At 46.8% G+C, this 15,480-nt stretch overlaps 1 protein-coding gene across 1 annotated transcript; it reads left to right on the top strand.

Annotated features, from left to right (window-relative positions):
* Positions 1–3,818: 3,818 nt before the first annotated feature.
* Positions 3,819–15,252, top strand: LOC131584656 (cytochrome P450 3A29-like). Its single transcript, XM_058849993.1, has 13 exons — positions 3,819–3,973; positions 6,637–6,730; positions 7,288–7,340; positions 8,431–8,530; positions 9,085–9,198; positions 9,475–9,563; positions 10,534–10,682; positions 11,511–11,638; positions 12,294–12,378; positions 12,710–12,870; positions 13,289–13,515; positions 14,322–14,484; positions 14,636–15,252. The coding sequence occupies exons 1-13, from the start codon at positions 3,903–3,905 to the stop codon at positions 14,732–14,734; spliced, it is 1,533 nt and encodes a 510-aa protein (XP_058705976.1). The 5' UTR covers positions 3,819–3,902; the 3' UTR covers positions 14,735–15,252.
* The last annotated feature ends 228 nt before the right edge of the window (positions 15,253–15,480 follow it).

Below are 15,480 nucleotides of genomic sequence, written 5' to 3'. Positions count from 1 at the left end.
TAAATAGTTGCCTCCCCACATCTTCTGCATAGAAAGTGAATTTGCACTGCTCTGGCAGAAGAGCTCTGTAAGTTTAATATATTACTCCCTCCTCCCACCGGCAGCTGCCTTATCTCACCTCATTTTACATTATCTGACCTTTTTTTCCTCTCTTTTAACCCTATGAAGTAAAGACAACTGAGCTTCCCAGGCCAGGACTGTGCACATTTCCAGCCTAGCAGTTACTCCTGGCTGGATTATTCCCATTTGTCTCTGTGCCAACATCATAATTTGATTCAATAGCTCATCTACCTGGCATTTATTCTCATAGCAACCTCCTTCCAGCCCAGCTAGCATTTAGTCAGGCTAAACAAACCAAGGGGTTTGGGGGCACCTCTCCAGGGGAGTGAAAAATGCCCCTGAATTGCTGGACCCTCCCTTGACTGGACTCCAGCAAGTCGCTGTGTTCTAGCACTGGGCTGCTCTGAGTCAGGCACAGAAACAAGAAGATCTTATGGCCAGAACATAAAAATATATAATAGTGGACTTTGAACTGCAAAATCTTTGTTGTTGTTGTTTTTTTTTTTTTTCCCCTTCACTTCCTACTGGTTTGATTTATTCTGAGCATCCTTTCAATGCAGCTGTTCAGGCAGTTGAAAGTCTCTTGACATAGAACTGGCTGATAATATTAGCACTGGTGACTTCAAAAGGAGGTTAGACACAGTCTACAGTGAAGGTCCTGAGATATTCCACTGGTTTATTATTTGTTCTTTTGAAAAATGAGCCTGAGTTACAAACTTGGGTTTTGTTTACACTTAATAGTAAATGAAATTAATGTGGTTTGTTCAACCCAAGGTAATATTACTCTTAACTGTTCTTCCAGAATATCTTAAATTACTTATCAATACTGAAGCTAAATCCACGTCACTGCTTGCCAGATTGGTGTTTCTCCAGGGCAGAAATCTGCCTCCTCCCTCCCCTACAGAGATTAGCTGAGCTCTGCATGATTAGCAGCAATTTTTATTATCTGTATCTAGAGAGTTTAAAGTACTCCATAATGGCACAATTTCCCAGCAATATTTATACCCTGAGTAGCACCACAGAATCTCTGCTGGTCCAGCCCTGGGAATCTAAAACAAATTCCCCAAAGTATCTCAGGAGAACCTCTTTCACAATCATACTCAAAAGTGAGTTAGACCTAAAGATTCAGACTTTTCCAGCCTGGCCTTTGCTGTACCCATGCAGTCCTTTTCACCAGGAACACAAAATGTTTTCCACTGGGGCTTTTTTCCTTCCCCTCCAACAGCTCCTTCTCTTCTGAACTGCTCGTTCCCCTCCACACCTGTGCCCCAGTCATAATTGCTATTCCACGGCCTCCTTCCAACCCTACATCCTTTGGTTTCACAGCTTGTGAAAGAAATACATGCTCCTCTATTTTTCTGCCAATCCCCAGTCATTATTCCACAAAAATCCTGCCTGCTTATCACACCTTGTTCACAGCCTGGATTTGCAGCGCTCCCTTCGTTACGCTGCACGTAACAACGCGTTGTTATTTTGCTTTCCTGAAAGCCATTAATCCATTAATCTGAGCTTCTTAGGGGCATTAGAAATGGGAAAGCAGCTCAGTTCTCTTCTGAATTTGCTGCAGATTTTGGCTTTTTTAACCTCTCAGCCTGTGACCATCCTGGAAACTCAGTGACCACAGCCTAAATGGCAAGGGGTGAGCGTTGTGTGTGTCATTGTCACCCACGAACGGGACCCGGGGTGGCACCAGCAGGGTGTTCCCACAGCCAAAATTGGGGATTGCACCTTCTCCCTGAGCACTCTGCCTCTGCTCCAGACACCTGGAGGGCTCCCCTAAACCCATGGTGGGGTGCAGTGGACATCAAAATGTCCAGGAGAAGCGGAGGATGGGCGTAAGAGCCTGTGGTGGTGAGGACTAAGATGTTATAAAGGATTTGGAAGGGTGAAAGAACAACCGTGCTGCACCCCCAAGCAGCTTAAGGGGCACCACAGCTGGGGGTTTACAGTTTTAATAGAATGCACATTTGGGCATAAATTGGCTCTGATTTGGGCTTACATGTGAAAATCAGTCAGTCTTTCCCAGGTCATTGACTTTCCCTTGGCATGGATTAATCACCCGTGGATTTTTCTGTTTATCCACCAGCTTTCTCAAGGGGATGGTGGGGTTGTGCTGTTTGTTTGAAGTCAATAAGCACAGTCCATTTGGCAGAGATCATCAGGTCACCCTGCAAAACCACAGTAAGAGTTTGCACCTCTGGCTTTTCATACCACTTTCCCCAGAGTCTATAATTACCCCTAAAAATGACACAAAGAGGATAAAGATTGAGGATGGAGATTTACTGAGGATGGAGAGCCCTACAACAATCCCACTTCCTGAATAAACTCTGTTAACCTATTTCCCAACACAGTGAGTTGGGAACATTTGGGTGTCCAGTAAACTCAAATTTCAAGGCTGTGTCAAAATAGGCAAAGAGGAACCCTGGAGCACCAATCACTGCTGTGACCAGTTCCTGAAAGGGAAAACACCTCTTGAACCACTTGCTCTTGCAACATCTCTGAATCAAGAAAGGCAGGACCCAGCACAGGCTTGGAGAACTGTCTCATGAACTTGTCTGCTCACGTCAAACTAAAGCAAACTGTGTTTATTACAAAATAATCTACACCTGATCTGTCTCCAAAGGTCAGAGCAAAGGCAAAATGATATACAAATGCTGAGATAAGGCAGATGATGCTCCTTGGAATGTGAACTGGGGTCCACTGCTCAGTGCAGCATCAATCACAGCCACATCCTTGCAGACACAACGCTTCTGACCTGCCAAAAAATTAAAACACCCACCTACTTGCCTACAGTGCAGACAGTAAACTCCTTTCTGAAGACAGCAGCTCTTCTAATATGAAGGGAATTGTTCATTTTAGAATTCTAAACAAAGCCCTAAAATTGCAGTAGTGCACATCTATGCACATCTAAACCACAGAACTTCCTGCCCTGGCTTGATCCCCATTGACAAACACCATCCAAAGAGCTCCGTTTTCTCCACATCATAATCTCCTCTCAGCACATCCACACCTGCTCTTGCTTTTCAGCACCATCCTTACAGGACAGCCTGTACAAAATCCGTGTTTGCCCTTTTTTGTGCCTTTTCCCCAGCTGCTGCAGAAGGGTGGGCATGGGTTTTATTAAGGAGCCACGAGTGGTGCTTTGGAAAAGGCACTTTAACTGCTTACAGATGTGGAGTGACAGCATTTCTCTTAAAAACACCTGGCCACAGGCCAGCAAAACAAGTGGACAGGACTTCTACAGCCTTCACAGGGGATGAATTCCTGCCTGAGCTGGAAGCTGCTCCTGACTCACCACAGGCAGTGCTTGCACTTCACAACATCTCTTCACAATATCTCTCTGAAAGAGAGATATTTCAAACAAAATCTTAAATTCTGTCAAAGTTGATTCATCTGCCAGAAAAGCTCTTGTCATACAATATGTGAATAACCTTTTCCCTTCTCTTTCCCTTTTGTAAACCAACCCTGACACCTGCTTTGGGATTTACCTTTTCATTGTAACCTGTTTTTATTTAGTTTGGTGTAGGAGCCCAGGGGCATGAGTCAAAGCAGTTATTACTTACAGCAGGGAAACCAGCTGAAATGTTTGGTAACACATGCATTAAATAACTTAAACTTTAGACAGTTCAGCGAGGCACTTGTTTATCACATGAATGGTGTTTTTTAGATTAGCAGACTTTTCTACCTTTGCCTTCCACTCCTCCTCCTCCTTTTGTGAAGAAGGGAGGGTCCCTAGATCATATGACTAGATAAAAAAGATTGCACAGTATGAAACACTCCCATTTCCCACAGACGTTGGACAAGCACCTAAAGGCAGAACTCAGAGCCAGAGAAGAACTGAAATGAACCTGCTGCCTTCGTTCTCCACAGAAACATGGGCCCTTATACTTCTTTTCGTGGCCCTCCTGCTAGTGTGAGTAAAATATTCTTTATTGATTCTCTGCTCCTGCCATTTCTCTCTTCTTGCCATTGCTCACTTTCACTCAACTAATCTGTTGAAGAGTAGCTGTGATTTCCAGTTTTCCAGCAGCTAACCAGGCTCTGGGATGTAGCAGGGAAGTTTAAAGATTGTATAGGTGTGTGATCTTGCCCCAAGGTTTGGAGTATTCCCATCCAGTCATGAGACTGCTGCAAAGGATCAAAGGAATAATTGAATAATAATGATGCCAGGTACTGGTTACCATCAGGGTGCTGCTTTCTGTCAGGGTCCTGATCCATCAGGTTATTCTTCACAGACATCCAGCTGTGCCTCCCTGGCTGAGGCTGCTCTGCAGGCAGATGACCCTGCTGCACAGGTGGAGAGCAGCAGAGAGGCACCAGGAAAAGAATATTTGTAGCATCAGTTTTTACTCCTTCTGACTTCCTCCGTGGTGCCCAGCTGAGATTCTCCTCAGGGGCACCTGGACCAGGAGAGGTCCTTTGCAGAGGTTTGGTTTCCATCCCATGTCCCTCCTCATGGCCACCCCTGCTGGGGGCAGGAGTGGAGCACAGAGCAATGTCAGCCACCTGCTCCTGGCTCTCCAGACAAAATCCCACAGCAGAAATGCAGCCCCTGTGCTTCAGGGGAGCCCTGCTAGTGAGGAAACGCTGTCCTTGGCTTTGCTGGTGCCATTCAGCACTGCAGCAGAGCAGGGCTGGTAAAAGCCCTTTGCTGGGACAGTGTTTCCAGCAGGGGAGCACTGCCCTGACAAACTGGGCAGTTTTGACAAGCCCTGAGGCAGAGCCTTGCCAGCCACAAACCCCAACAATTGATGTGGTGCACACGAGCACAGCCCATTTGTCTGCCCTGGCAACTCTCCAGCCACGCAGCTCAGCAAGCTCAGAAAGTTTTAGCCCTGTTTTTCAAATCTGTTCCTGTGATTTGGATCACTCAAAAGCCTGTTTGGGGCTGACTCTTACAAAAAAAACCCCCAAAACCCAAAACAAACCCAAACTGCACCAAAACAACAAAACCAAAAAAGCCACCCTCAATCTGGACCCAAAGTCTCATATTTCAGTAACTCTGTGGCTATCTAAAATTGCTGGTTACCAAACTTGCATCTTCTGCAGGCACTTGTAAATTCTGTTGTGGCAAAAGGGACTAAACCCAGATCTTTGTGCTCTGATATCAGAGCTAAAATAGAAATTTCACTGCCCATTGACACAGAGAAGTTATTTAGATGCTTCTTGTCCACCTGGGGCAACACTGTTCCAGTTCACACGTGAGGGAATATCAGGAATTTCTGGTTCACTTCTATGGTAGGAAGAAGTAATGATTATTCTTTGGCTTTACACTGAATGCTCCTTTTCAGTCAGCAGAAAACCCTGACACGTTTTAGTTGTAGGAGTGTTAGGCTACATTTTCCTGGCCATGTTTCAAGAGGTTTAAGCCTGTTTTCCTACAGTATTTCTGGGCTTTGTAACCAGCCCAGCCTGACATTTCCTGGTCCTCCCACAGCCCTGGCTACCTATAAACATTACAAATTAGAGTCCACAAACGTTTGATTCCTAGTACTGAATTAACCTTTGACAAAAAAGATTAAACATTGACAAACTGATTTCTGTGAAACCTTTCTTCACCTGAACACACCCAGCTCCCCATTTTTCACCTGTTTGGTGAAAACCCATTTTTGGACCATGAGTTGGGATTTGCTTTTTTAGCTCTGTCAGAAGCTTTGCTGGCAGGAACTGATCACATTTGGTGTCCCCAGAATTTCAAAAACCACTGCTAATTGTAAGGGAGACCCTTCCTAAGTCTCAACCTAGATTTTGGCTTTTCAAATAAGCATCCCCAGGATCCTGCCTGAGCAGCTGCTGCCTTGTGGCCTGAAGAGGATCTCTGATAACACCCCCCTGCCAAAACTTCCCTATTTTACATCCCTTCTGCAATGAACTGCTCACTTGGGAAGCTGCAGCTACTAACTAAAACCAAATATTTTGAGGAGCTCTTTCAACACAGCCAAAGATGAGCTTCAAAGGGCTGCAGCCCAGGCCCTTGTTGAGAAAGAGAAAGGTAGAGGCAATAACTTCAGAGCTGCCAGGAAGGGTGCTTCAGAGGAAAGAAATCTGCAGGGCTGTCAATAAAATCTAAAGAGAAAACCATCAAGACAAGGCTTCCACTGAGCTAATGCTGGACTAAGGGAGGGAGAACAATAAATGAAATTGAACTGCAGTTTGACAAAAGCCCTGCCTGGGACTTAATTTCTGACACTGCTTTGATTTCTCTTCAATAAAAACATGCAAGCTTGGTGTTCCTCCTTCCAGCTCCATTTTCTGCCTCTCCTTTGGTAGGCAATGAACTCCTCACAGGACTTTTGCTAAAGACTGTGGAGATGCTGTCTCCACAGGTGCTCTGGTGGAAACAATTGCTTTCACACCAAAAGGCTCCCTCTGAAGCTCTGTGTGAGCCTTACCATGGTTATCAAGTAGTTTTTTGCAGGGAAATTTTCACTTGTACTGCTTTTTTCCCACCTCTTGGATCAGCCTCCTCCCCCTCATCTCCCAAGGGATGTTGCTGGAGTCTCCAGGTTTAGGAGATTACAGATTACAGCCCCAAGGCCACAGTGATGTAACACTGCTGTCTTTTCTGTCCCACAGATATGGGATCTGGCCATTTGGTTTGTTCAAGAAACTGGGCATCCCTGGGCCAAGACCTCTGCCTTTCTTCGGGACATTCCTGGAATATCGCAAAGTGAGTGCCTGGAGCCCTCCTGGCCCCAGCAGCCGCTGCCTTTGCTGGCACAGCTGCAGCTGAACAGATACACAGTGATGATAACTTATCTCCAAATGCCAGCTCCTCTGTCACGCAGGGCTTGTGCAAAGGCCAGTGTGGGATAAGGCTCAGCAGCACAGACCAAGGGGCATCCCCAAAGGAGCACTCCTGGCTGGCTGATTTCCAGCTGCCCTTTGCCAGCGCCCTGGCAAACAGCTCACTCAAAGCACAGGGCACATTTATGCTTCATCGTGGCTTCAGAGGGAAGGAATGCTCCTAAAGCAGCTCTGAACATCAGTTTAGAGCTATTCCTCCCCACCCACCATCTCCAGAATCATCCCCTCCACCGCATCCTCTCTCAGATAATTCAGCACCAACACTGCCAGAGCTCAAGGAGCATTTGGACAACACTCTCAGACACGTGGTGGGATTTTTGGGGCTGCCCTGTGCATGGCCAGGAGTTGGACTTGGATGGTCCTTGTGGGTCTCTTTCAATCCAGCATAGTCCATGACAATTTTTAAATTGCTTGCCACAGGGTTTCCTGGAATTTGACAGTGAATGTTTCAAGAAATACGGGAAAATCTGGGGGTGAGTATGAACCACTGATCTCCTCTGAGAGTAAAACTAGAATCTGTACAAAGGGGAGAAAATATTCATTAGGAAAGCTCCCTTTTCTCCACCTGCAGCCCTGACAGTCCCAGCAGGATGAGAGCAGTGACAAGGTGCTGCTGGTGGCTTATGTTGGAGGCTGGTCACTGCCACATCATGCAGAAACTATTTTAACCAATACTGTGAAAAGCAGTTTAAATCTTAGAACAAAAGGCTCTCACCTGCCCCTAACAAAATCATCATCAGAACTATTGACTTAAGCAGGATCTGGAACTGGGAGGTTGGGTTCCTCTGGTTTACCAACAGCACAGGAATGTGACTCCCTTTGGAGCTGATCCAAGGAATTCCCAGTGCTGCTGATCCCTGCCTGCTGCAGCAGGAGCTGCTGCAGGTGTGGCTGCTCTGTTCTAGACACCTCCTCCCACAGCTTTTATCACTGCTGTTATAACTTAGGCTACTACCTTGCATATTCTGTATGATGCATCCACTGGTCCCTACAGCAGCTTTAAAAAATGAGTCTGAAAAATGTAACTTAGCCCAAATGTGTAGAGAGCACAAATCAGCTTAATCTACATCTGTTCCAGGAAAGCATTCAGAGCTGCCAGCTTGAAAAGACAAAAACAAGGACTGAGTTTCATCTCCAAGGATGTCTCAGTGCTGTCAGCCCAAGTCTCCAGACACCCAACTCAAGAGCCTGAAAGGGGTCGAACAAGTTTCCTCCTAATACTGTAATGTGTTTAAGTGCCTGGAAAAACACAGAGAGTTGGGGGAGGAAGTGAAGACACTTGCTTCATTTAGTATCTGGTCCTCTGAGCAACTGAGCCCTGCTCATTTCCCAGTGACTTTGGAAGGTGTTTATCCCCCTTTATCATTTGCAAAACCAGGTGGGAAGAGGTCTGGGAGTCCTTTTCCATCTCTACTTTCTACATGCCTGTAATTCAGACAACAGAGCAACAAGGCTGGTGATGGAAGAACATTTGTTCAACACATTTTGTCTCGTGGGCACCAGCCAAGCCTTACACTTCAATTATCTGGGGTTATTTACCTGCCTCCTCTTCTCCCCCACCAGGATTTACGATGGCAGACAACCCACGCTGGCTGTCACAGACCCCCAGATCATCAAATCTGTGCTGGTTAAGGACTGCTACAGCACCTTCACCAACCGCAGGGTAAGGGCACAAGTGCTGTCATCCAGCACAGAGTCCAGGAGAAGTGCAGGAGGAGACAGGCACGCCAGGCATCCTTTGGGAACGACTGGCTGCACTATAGGGATTGCTGAACACGACCACTGCATGTCACTGTTCCCCTGCCTTACAGCCTGGACTGCACACACGGGCTGCAGAGGGAGCAGACAAAGTCTGTTCTCACACCTAGCTGTGTATTTATGGATCTTTGGATGGATTTGGGTCTGTGTGAGCGTGCAGGAAGCTGTAAGGGTGCACAGCAGCTGGGATGCAGGGATGGGAGGTGGTGGGTACCACAGAGGAGTTGGACTGATTAGACTTGTTCTGTTGCTGGGAATGGCACCTCACAGCTGCTTTAGTGTGGGAAAGGGGATTATTCATGGATGTGTCTTGAGAGAGGCTGTTTGGTTTGGCAGGCCACAGCCTGCTGCCAGCAGCTCTGCCCCTGGAAGAGCCTGGGCAGGGGCTGGCACTCCACATTCCCACCCTGCAAGGAGGCTGCTCTCTTTTCTGGGGTTAACACCTCCTTTCCTCGGCAGCACACTGATCTGGGCGGGGTGCTGAACAACGCTATCTCCTTAGCTGAAGATGAACATTGGAAAAGGCTCCGTACTGTGCTCTCTCCAACCTTCACCAGTGGGAAACTAAAGGAGGTAAACCAGAGGGGCAGGTACAGACTAAACCCGAGTCAGCAAGCACTGTTTTCAGGCTGAGATTATCACAGGGGTCTGATTTCTTTAGTCAGAGCCCGACAACTAAGCTGGCCTGTTTAATTTATGCCTAACTGAAACCAGAAAAGTCTTAAAATAAAACCTGAGCAGAGAGATCTTATTTGTAAATATTTGTGAAACTCCCTGTAGTCCTCATGAGCGTGTGTAAAGGAGTAAAATGTACTGTACTGAAGCACCCATGCCTGGTTTGTGTTACAGATGTTCCCTATAATGAAGCACTATGGGGAAGTTTTGGTGAAGAATATTCAAAAGCAAGTGAAAGAGGACAGCTCAATAGCTGTAAAGGAGTAAGTAACTGCTAAGAGCAGCAGGCAGAGCAAACCTTGTTAAAAGTGCTGTGGTTCACTGGCTACCAGCAATGCAGATCTTTCCCTGGGTCAGCCAGGGCTCTGAAAGGAGGAATGGGACTTGCTGAAAGCCTGACTGGAAATTTAAAAGGGGGAAATTTAATTTGGATGTTATAAAACTTCCCAGAGGTAGATAGGAAGGAAAATGCTCCAGCACAGCTTTGTGAATCCACAGATCTCAGATAACTCCAAGCCTGGCAGGAAAACCCAGTTTCTCCTGCATACACTCAGGATCTCTGTGCAGCACCTTCTCCTCCCCCAGGCCATGGAGGCTGCTGACCTCTCTGTCCCACACAGAACTGAGGGATGCTCATCCCTCACATGCCCCACTGCTGGGGGAATGAGGCTGTAGGGTGGCCCTGAGTGTTTCTGCCTCATCTGTGCCCTCCATTTGGTTCTGGACAAAACCCTGTGTATTGCACCCCCAATCACAAAGCAAAAATGCAGCAGGGGCAGCTGCACACCTGGAACCACAAACCTGCAGAGCTTCCCTTGAACCAAAACCCTGCAAAGGGAGGGCTTGGACAGCTTGGACCAGGGGGCTGTGCTGGGTGGAACTGGACCACTCCCAGGGCTTGTTTGAGGAAAGGTGTGCTGCCACCCCTCCTTCAGAGGTTACCAGGCTAAGTTCCACCTGCTGTCCTTCCACTCACCCGTTCCATGGTGTTCTAAATCCTTGGAAAAGCTGTCTGATTTCAAAACCTGTGCAGGCTGGAAAAAAAAGCTCTCTAAAAATCTAACCCCTTCTCTGTAAGTGCTGCTCAGTACCACAAAGCCAATTTTCTTTTCAAACCTAAGGCAGGAGGTCTTATGAGACTTTATATTTGAATGTCACATAGACATGAGGAGAAGAGACATTCACTCAGTCCAAATATTTAATCACAGTCTATTTTTTTCCACTTTCCCTCAGCATCTTTGGGAGTTACAGCATGGACGTGGTCACCAGCACTTCCTTTGGGGTGAACATCGACTCCATGAACAACCCCAAGGACCCCTTTGTCAGAGAGATGAAGAAACTGGTCAAGTTTGACTTTTTTGACCCAGTCTTCATCTTGTCATGTAAGTGACTCCAGGTTTTGCTTGGATATCTTCCCTTGCTAGGAGTGAAGTCCTAGTGCCCCTTGTCCCATCATTTCCTCGTTGTGAGCCTCATGCTGAAACCCTGGGGACGAGATGAGTAAAAGCTTCCTCCACCTTTGGCATCCACAGCACACTAAACTTATGAACCACCCAGAAATATCCAATTAGGTGCTGGGAAATTATTCAAAGATTGGAAAGCAAGTGAGGCTTGAGGAGAGCGCTGCTATCTGAAATCCATTTTCTGGGAAGGAGCGCTGAGTGGGGACTGTAATTAGATACAATTTCCTCCAGTGCAATAGCTTAGCAGCAGTGGACCTTAAATTAAGGTTAGATACTTTGCTGAAACCCAGGGAAAGTTTGGATCTGTGCATAGAGGAGGTTCTGGTGCTGTAGATTTCATCAATCTATACAGAATATCAAGACCAAATTTCTGTGAGGAAGGAAATGCTTTGAAAGGGACTTGAAAATGTTTGCATGATCACAGCAAGGCAGTGAACAGCTCAGCCTGAACAAAGAGCTCAGAATTTTCAATATTTCTCTTCTGAGTTACTTCTGTGTCCAGAAGTAACCTGTCCTTAGAAACAGGAGGTGGAATATGCCTTGGTCTTCGCTTAAATGAATGATTACACCCAGCTTGGTTGTGCCCATTTGCCACAAAAACTATTCCAAGGGAATGAAACAGAGGAAAAAAGGCAAAGTCCATGCTTTGCTCAAGTAAAGAAATTAAGAAAGGAAATTCCCAGGAGCACCCACAGCTATCTGATATGAAGATATTTACAGAGTGCAATTTTCTATTTGTTTTTTTAGTTGTTTTCCCGTTCCTTATTCCTGTCATGGCCAAGATGAACGTAAATATCTTCCCTAAAGATGCCGTAGATTTTTTCATGAGATCCATTGCCAAAATTAAGCAGGAACGTGAAAAGGAGGCTCACAAGGTGAGTGGGAATTTGAGAGCAATTGTGGCAGAAAGTACACTGAAGTGAGATATAATTAGGGTGATGATATCAAAGGTGAAGCCAAAGTACAATGACTCAACAAAACCCTGAGCCTACTCAAGTGTAAACATTTCATTTTAATACTGTCAGAAAAGCCCCACCTGACCCGTCCTGGCAGGGAGTCAGGGGGACTTTGTACATCCGTGATCTGAAGCTAAATCCAGATAAAGGCTCAGCAGAATTGGACTAAGCCTCAGTCTGCAGCACTTGTAATGAGAGAGTGAGAGACTCCCTGAAGAAGATTAGGCAGAGGATGGGAGAGTGCAGAGTAAGCAGCACATGAACAGCAAAATCACCTTTAGGGTTGTGCCTTCCCCACTCGCTTTGCAAAATCTGCAGCTGCTTCCTGACAAAATTCCACCTTTTAGAGTCTGGATCCCTTTCATTGAAAACACTGCTCTCCCACTCAGTGGCTCAATGGATAGGACAGACAGGTTTCCAAAATAAAAAGCAAGCGTTATGTTTTTCAGTAAGGAAGTGGTGTGCATTCTGGGGATGCTCTCAGTCTAAAAATTGCACTTAGGCTGTGAAATCTGCTAATCTGAGCCCTCCAAGGAACCTGTCACCAAAGAGACTCTCCTGCTTTCCCTCACAGGGCAGGGTGGATTTCCTGCAGCTGATGATCGAGTCCCAGCGCTCAGACAGCCAGGAGAACAACGAAGCAAATCACTCATATAAAGGTAACAACACCCAAATCCTCAGCATGGGCACGGGGGCTGTGGGAGGTGTTTGTGTCACCATCACCTTCACTCACCAGCTCCAGATGGAACTCTGTCTCCTGCTGCCAGCACCAGGGCTAAGATCCCTGTCCAGGGAGCAGGACTGCCATGTCAGTATTTATACTCAGGAAATCACCTGCCTCCTCTATAAAATGGATTTTTCCAGGCAGGTAGGGCAGTTATACAAACATTATCAGAAAACAGTGTCAACAAACCTGCCTTGACACCACCTGCTGCTGCCTGGTCCTTGCTGAGACCATCAGCCAACACTGCTTTTCCCTTCTCCCCACAGCCCTGACTGACACAGAGGTCCTGGCCCAGGCATTAATCTTTATTTTTGCTGGCTATGAGCCCACCAGCAACAGCCTGGGTTACCTGGCCTACGAGCTGGCCCTGCACCCTGATGTGCAGGAAAAGGTGCTGCAGGAGATCGACACCGTCCTGCCCAACAAGGTAAGGGGGACCCTGAGTGATGGGGAGCACTCCCTGACCCTGCTGCCCCCCTGGTTCACTCAGGGCAATGAGAAATCTTCAGCTCCTAAACACCATGGATTGCCCAGGAGCTCTGGGGAACACACACTGAGACAACTCAGCCCTGCAGTGATTTTCCTTTTGGAACCTTCCAGCCACCCCAGCTGCTCAAACCCGTTTGCCACACTCTGCACCCGTGCACAAGAGGATGTGGATTTTCAGGCATTTCCATAACTCAGGGCTGAAAAAACAAAGCCAATCGCTCAATTTCTACCTAGCATTTTGTTCTTCAGCGAGCCTGGGTCCATCCTGGGGCGGTGGGGAACCAGATACTCTGGTTCCCACAGTCATTTTAGGACAACCCAACATACCTGGTGACCTTCCTCCTGCTGTCCTGCAGGCTCCTCTCACGTACGACGCAATTATGAAGTTGGAATACCTCGACATGACAGTGAGTGAGACGCTGAGGATGTATCCCCTCGGGGGGAGGATTGAGAGAACCTGCAAGAAAGACGTGGAGATAAATGGAGTGACCATTCCCAAAGGAGTCGTGGTCGTAATCCCACCCTACGTCCTGCACCGCGACCCCGAGTTCTGGCCAAACCCAGACGAGTTCAGGCCAGAAAGGTACAAAAAGCTTAACGAAAGGGAAGAAATATCACACTGCTTTTTCCTCAGTAATTAAGCATTAATCTCTGATTAGCTTCCTAATGGTGTTCTTCCTATCTTTTTACAAACAATGCGGATGAGAAATTGCAGGCTCGTGGGAATGTCATTTTGAGAGGAAAATGAGCTTTGTGCTTAAAGCAGGGTTTCAAACAACATAATCTCATTGGGAGAACACCACCGATACCTCACAGGATCTTGTGCCCAGCTTTTAAGCTTCCTGAGAGGGGCCAAATGTGGTGGTTTTGTAACTGCTGGCCATCTTCTCTATAATCCTCCTTGTTGAACCTGTTCCCTTCATACAAGCTTCTACTAAATATGCCAGACTCGACCCTTCCAGAATCTCCTTCCCTCCTTGTTTTCAAGGATAACCTTCCCTAGCTGGTTATTTTTGTAACTGATATTTATTTACTTCTCATTCCCAGAGAAACTGAAGCCATAGGCTGCTCCTAACCAAAACAGCTCCTGGTTCTTCTCTCTCTAAATACCACAGACAGAAAATATCTGTCACTGTGGGACAGGACGTGGCCTGGATTTTCACCTTGCTTCCAACTTTTACTAATCTGGATGGACAGAATTAAAATCAAACCCTCAAGTGGGACCCCACACTGTCCTGGGCGAAGGTTCAGTCACAGCACTCAGTTTCTGGGGTCTTTCTTAGGAAAAACCCAAAGCAGGCCCTGCAGGGTGAGAGATCCCTGGATAAATAAGATGTATAGATTTTGTGGTTCTGCTGCCTTCATTTCTCTTCCCCATCCATCATCCAGGTTCAGCAAGGAGAACAAGGGGACCATAGACCCGTACACGTACCTGCCCTTTGGGGCTGGTCCCAGGAACTGCATTGGGATGAGGTTTGCTCTCCTGACTCTGAAAGTCGCCATCACCTCCCTGCTGCAGCGTTTCACCTTCCAGACCTGCAAAGAGACCCAGGTGAGGAGCACCTGGAGGCTGGCACGGGCTGGGTGCCAACGCCAGGCGCTTTGCACTTCCAGGCAGCTCAGATCCAGTCATGCCTGAACCTCTCATCTCTGCATATTTCACTGATCCATCTCCACCCGTGTTTTCCCTCTCTCTGTTGCAGATCCCCATGAAGCTGAACTCAGTGGGGCTCCTAACACCAGAGAAACCGATTATTCTGAAGTTGGTGCCCCGGACCAGCACTGAGGCTGCCAGGAGCTGAAACCCAGGCACAGCCCCCCAGCATCCAGGGACTGCCGTGCTAACAAAGGGATCAACATCACAGGAAATCTCTCCTACACGTACAGACACAGAAGAGCAGCTCCACTTAATTCTGGAAGCGATTTCTACATATTTACTAATAAACATAGCTGTCAGAAACGTGACGAGCATCACTGGGCAGTGACAATACACAGTCTCCTTAATTTTGATTGCAAAACAAGAAATAGATCCAAATGAGAAGCTGATCATCCACTTCTAAGGGGACTTCTCCATCTGGAGGGAAGGAATTACTGCCACATCCAAGAAAAACAAGGTGTGATGGAAATTCAGACTGCCAGACCTCACCGGGCAGGGATGGGTGCTATTCTTCTGGGTGTATCCATGCTTGAAATTTCATGTGTTCTAATTGAGACAACTGGTGTGAGACTACACATCCTAGTTACCAACCCTCTCCTGTGCCATGTGTTAATTAAACTAAAGTGTGTACAAATACTGTCATTAAAAATGTTTGAGAGCTGCTCTGTGTTGTGTATAGCGGCTGATCACTTCCTATTTAAAACCCGTATTCAGCCTCAACCCTTGAAATTATCCATGTACATTGCTTTCCACTTAATTTAATGAATCTGATCCTTCATTTAACGCCATCAAACCCTCCCATTTGTACGGTATTTTACAAACACTCCAGCTCCCACCTCTTACTTTGATTAAGAGGTTGCCTTCAGTTCAGCACTGGCCAACCCTTTCCCA

Source organism: Poecile atricapillus, chromosome 14 (assembly GCF_030490865.1).
Source record: "Poecile atricapillus isolate bPoeAtr1 chromosome 14, bPoeAtr1.hap1, whole genome shotgun sequence".
Taxonomy (NCBI): Eukaryota; Metazoa; Chordata; class Aves; order Passeriformes; family Paridae; genus Poecile; species Poecile atricapillus.
Note: the sequence above shows the minus strand (reverse complement) of the source record. Positions and strands in the feature narration are given on the sequence as shown.

What these genes read in the sequence shown, in the direction of transcription:
- LOC131584656 (XM_058849993.1), top strand. Translation starts at nt 3,903, where the DNA reads ATGAACCTGCTGCCTTCGTTCTCCACAGAAACATGGGCCCTTATACTT. An exon ending in GCACCTTCACCAACCGCAGG is followed by an intron (nt 8,531 to 9,084) that starts GTAAGGGCACAA and finishes TTTCCTCGGCAG; the next exon opens with CACACTGATCTGGGCGGGGT. An exon ending in GACGAGTTCAGGCCAGAAAG is followed by an intron (nt 13,516 to 14,321) that starts GTACAAAAAGCT and finishes TCCATCATCCAG; the next exon opens with GTTCAGCAAGGAGAACAAGG.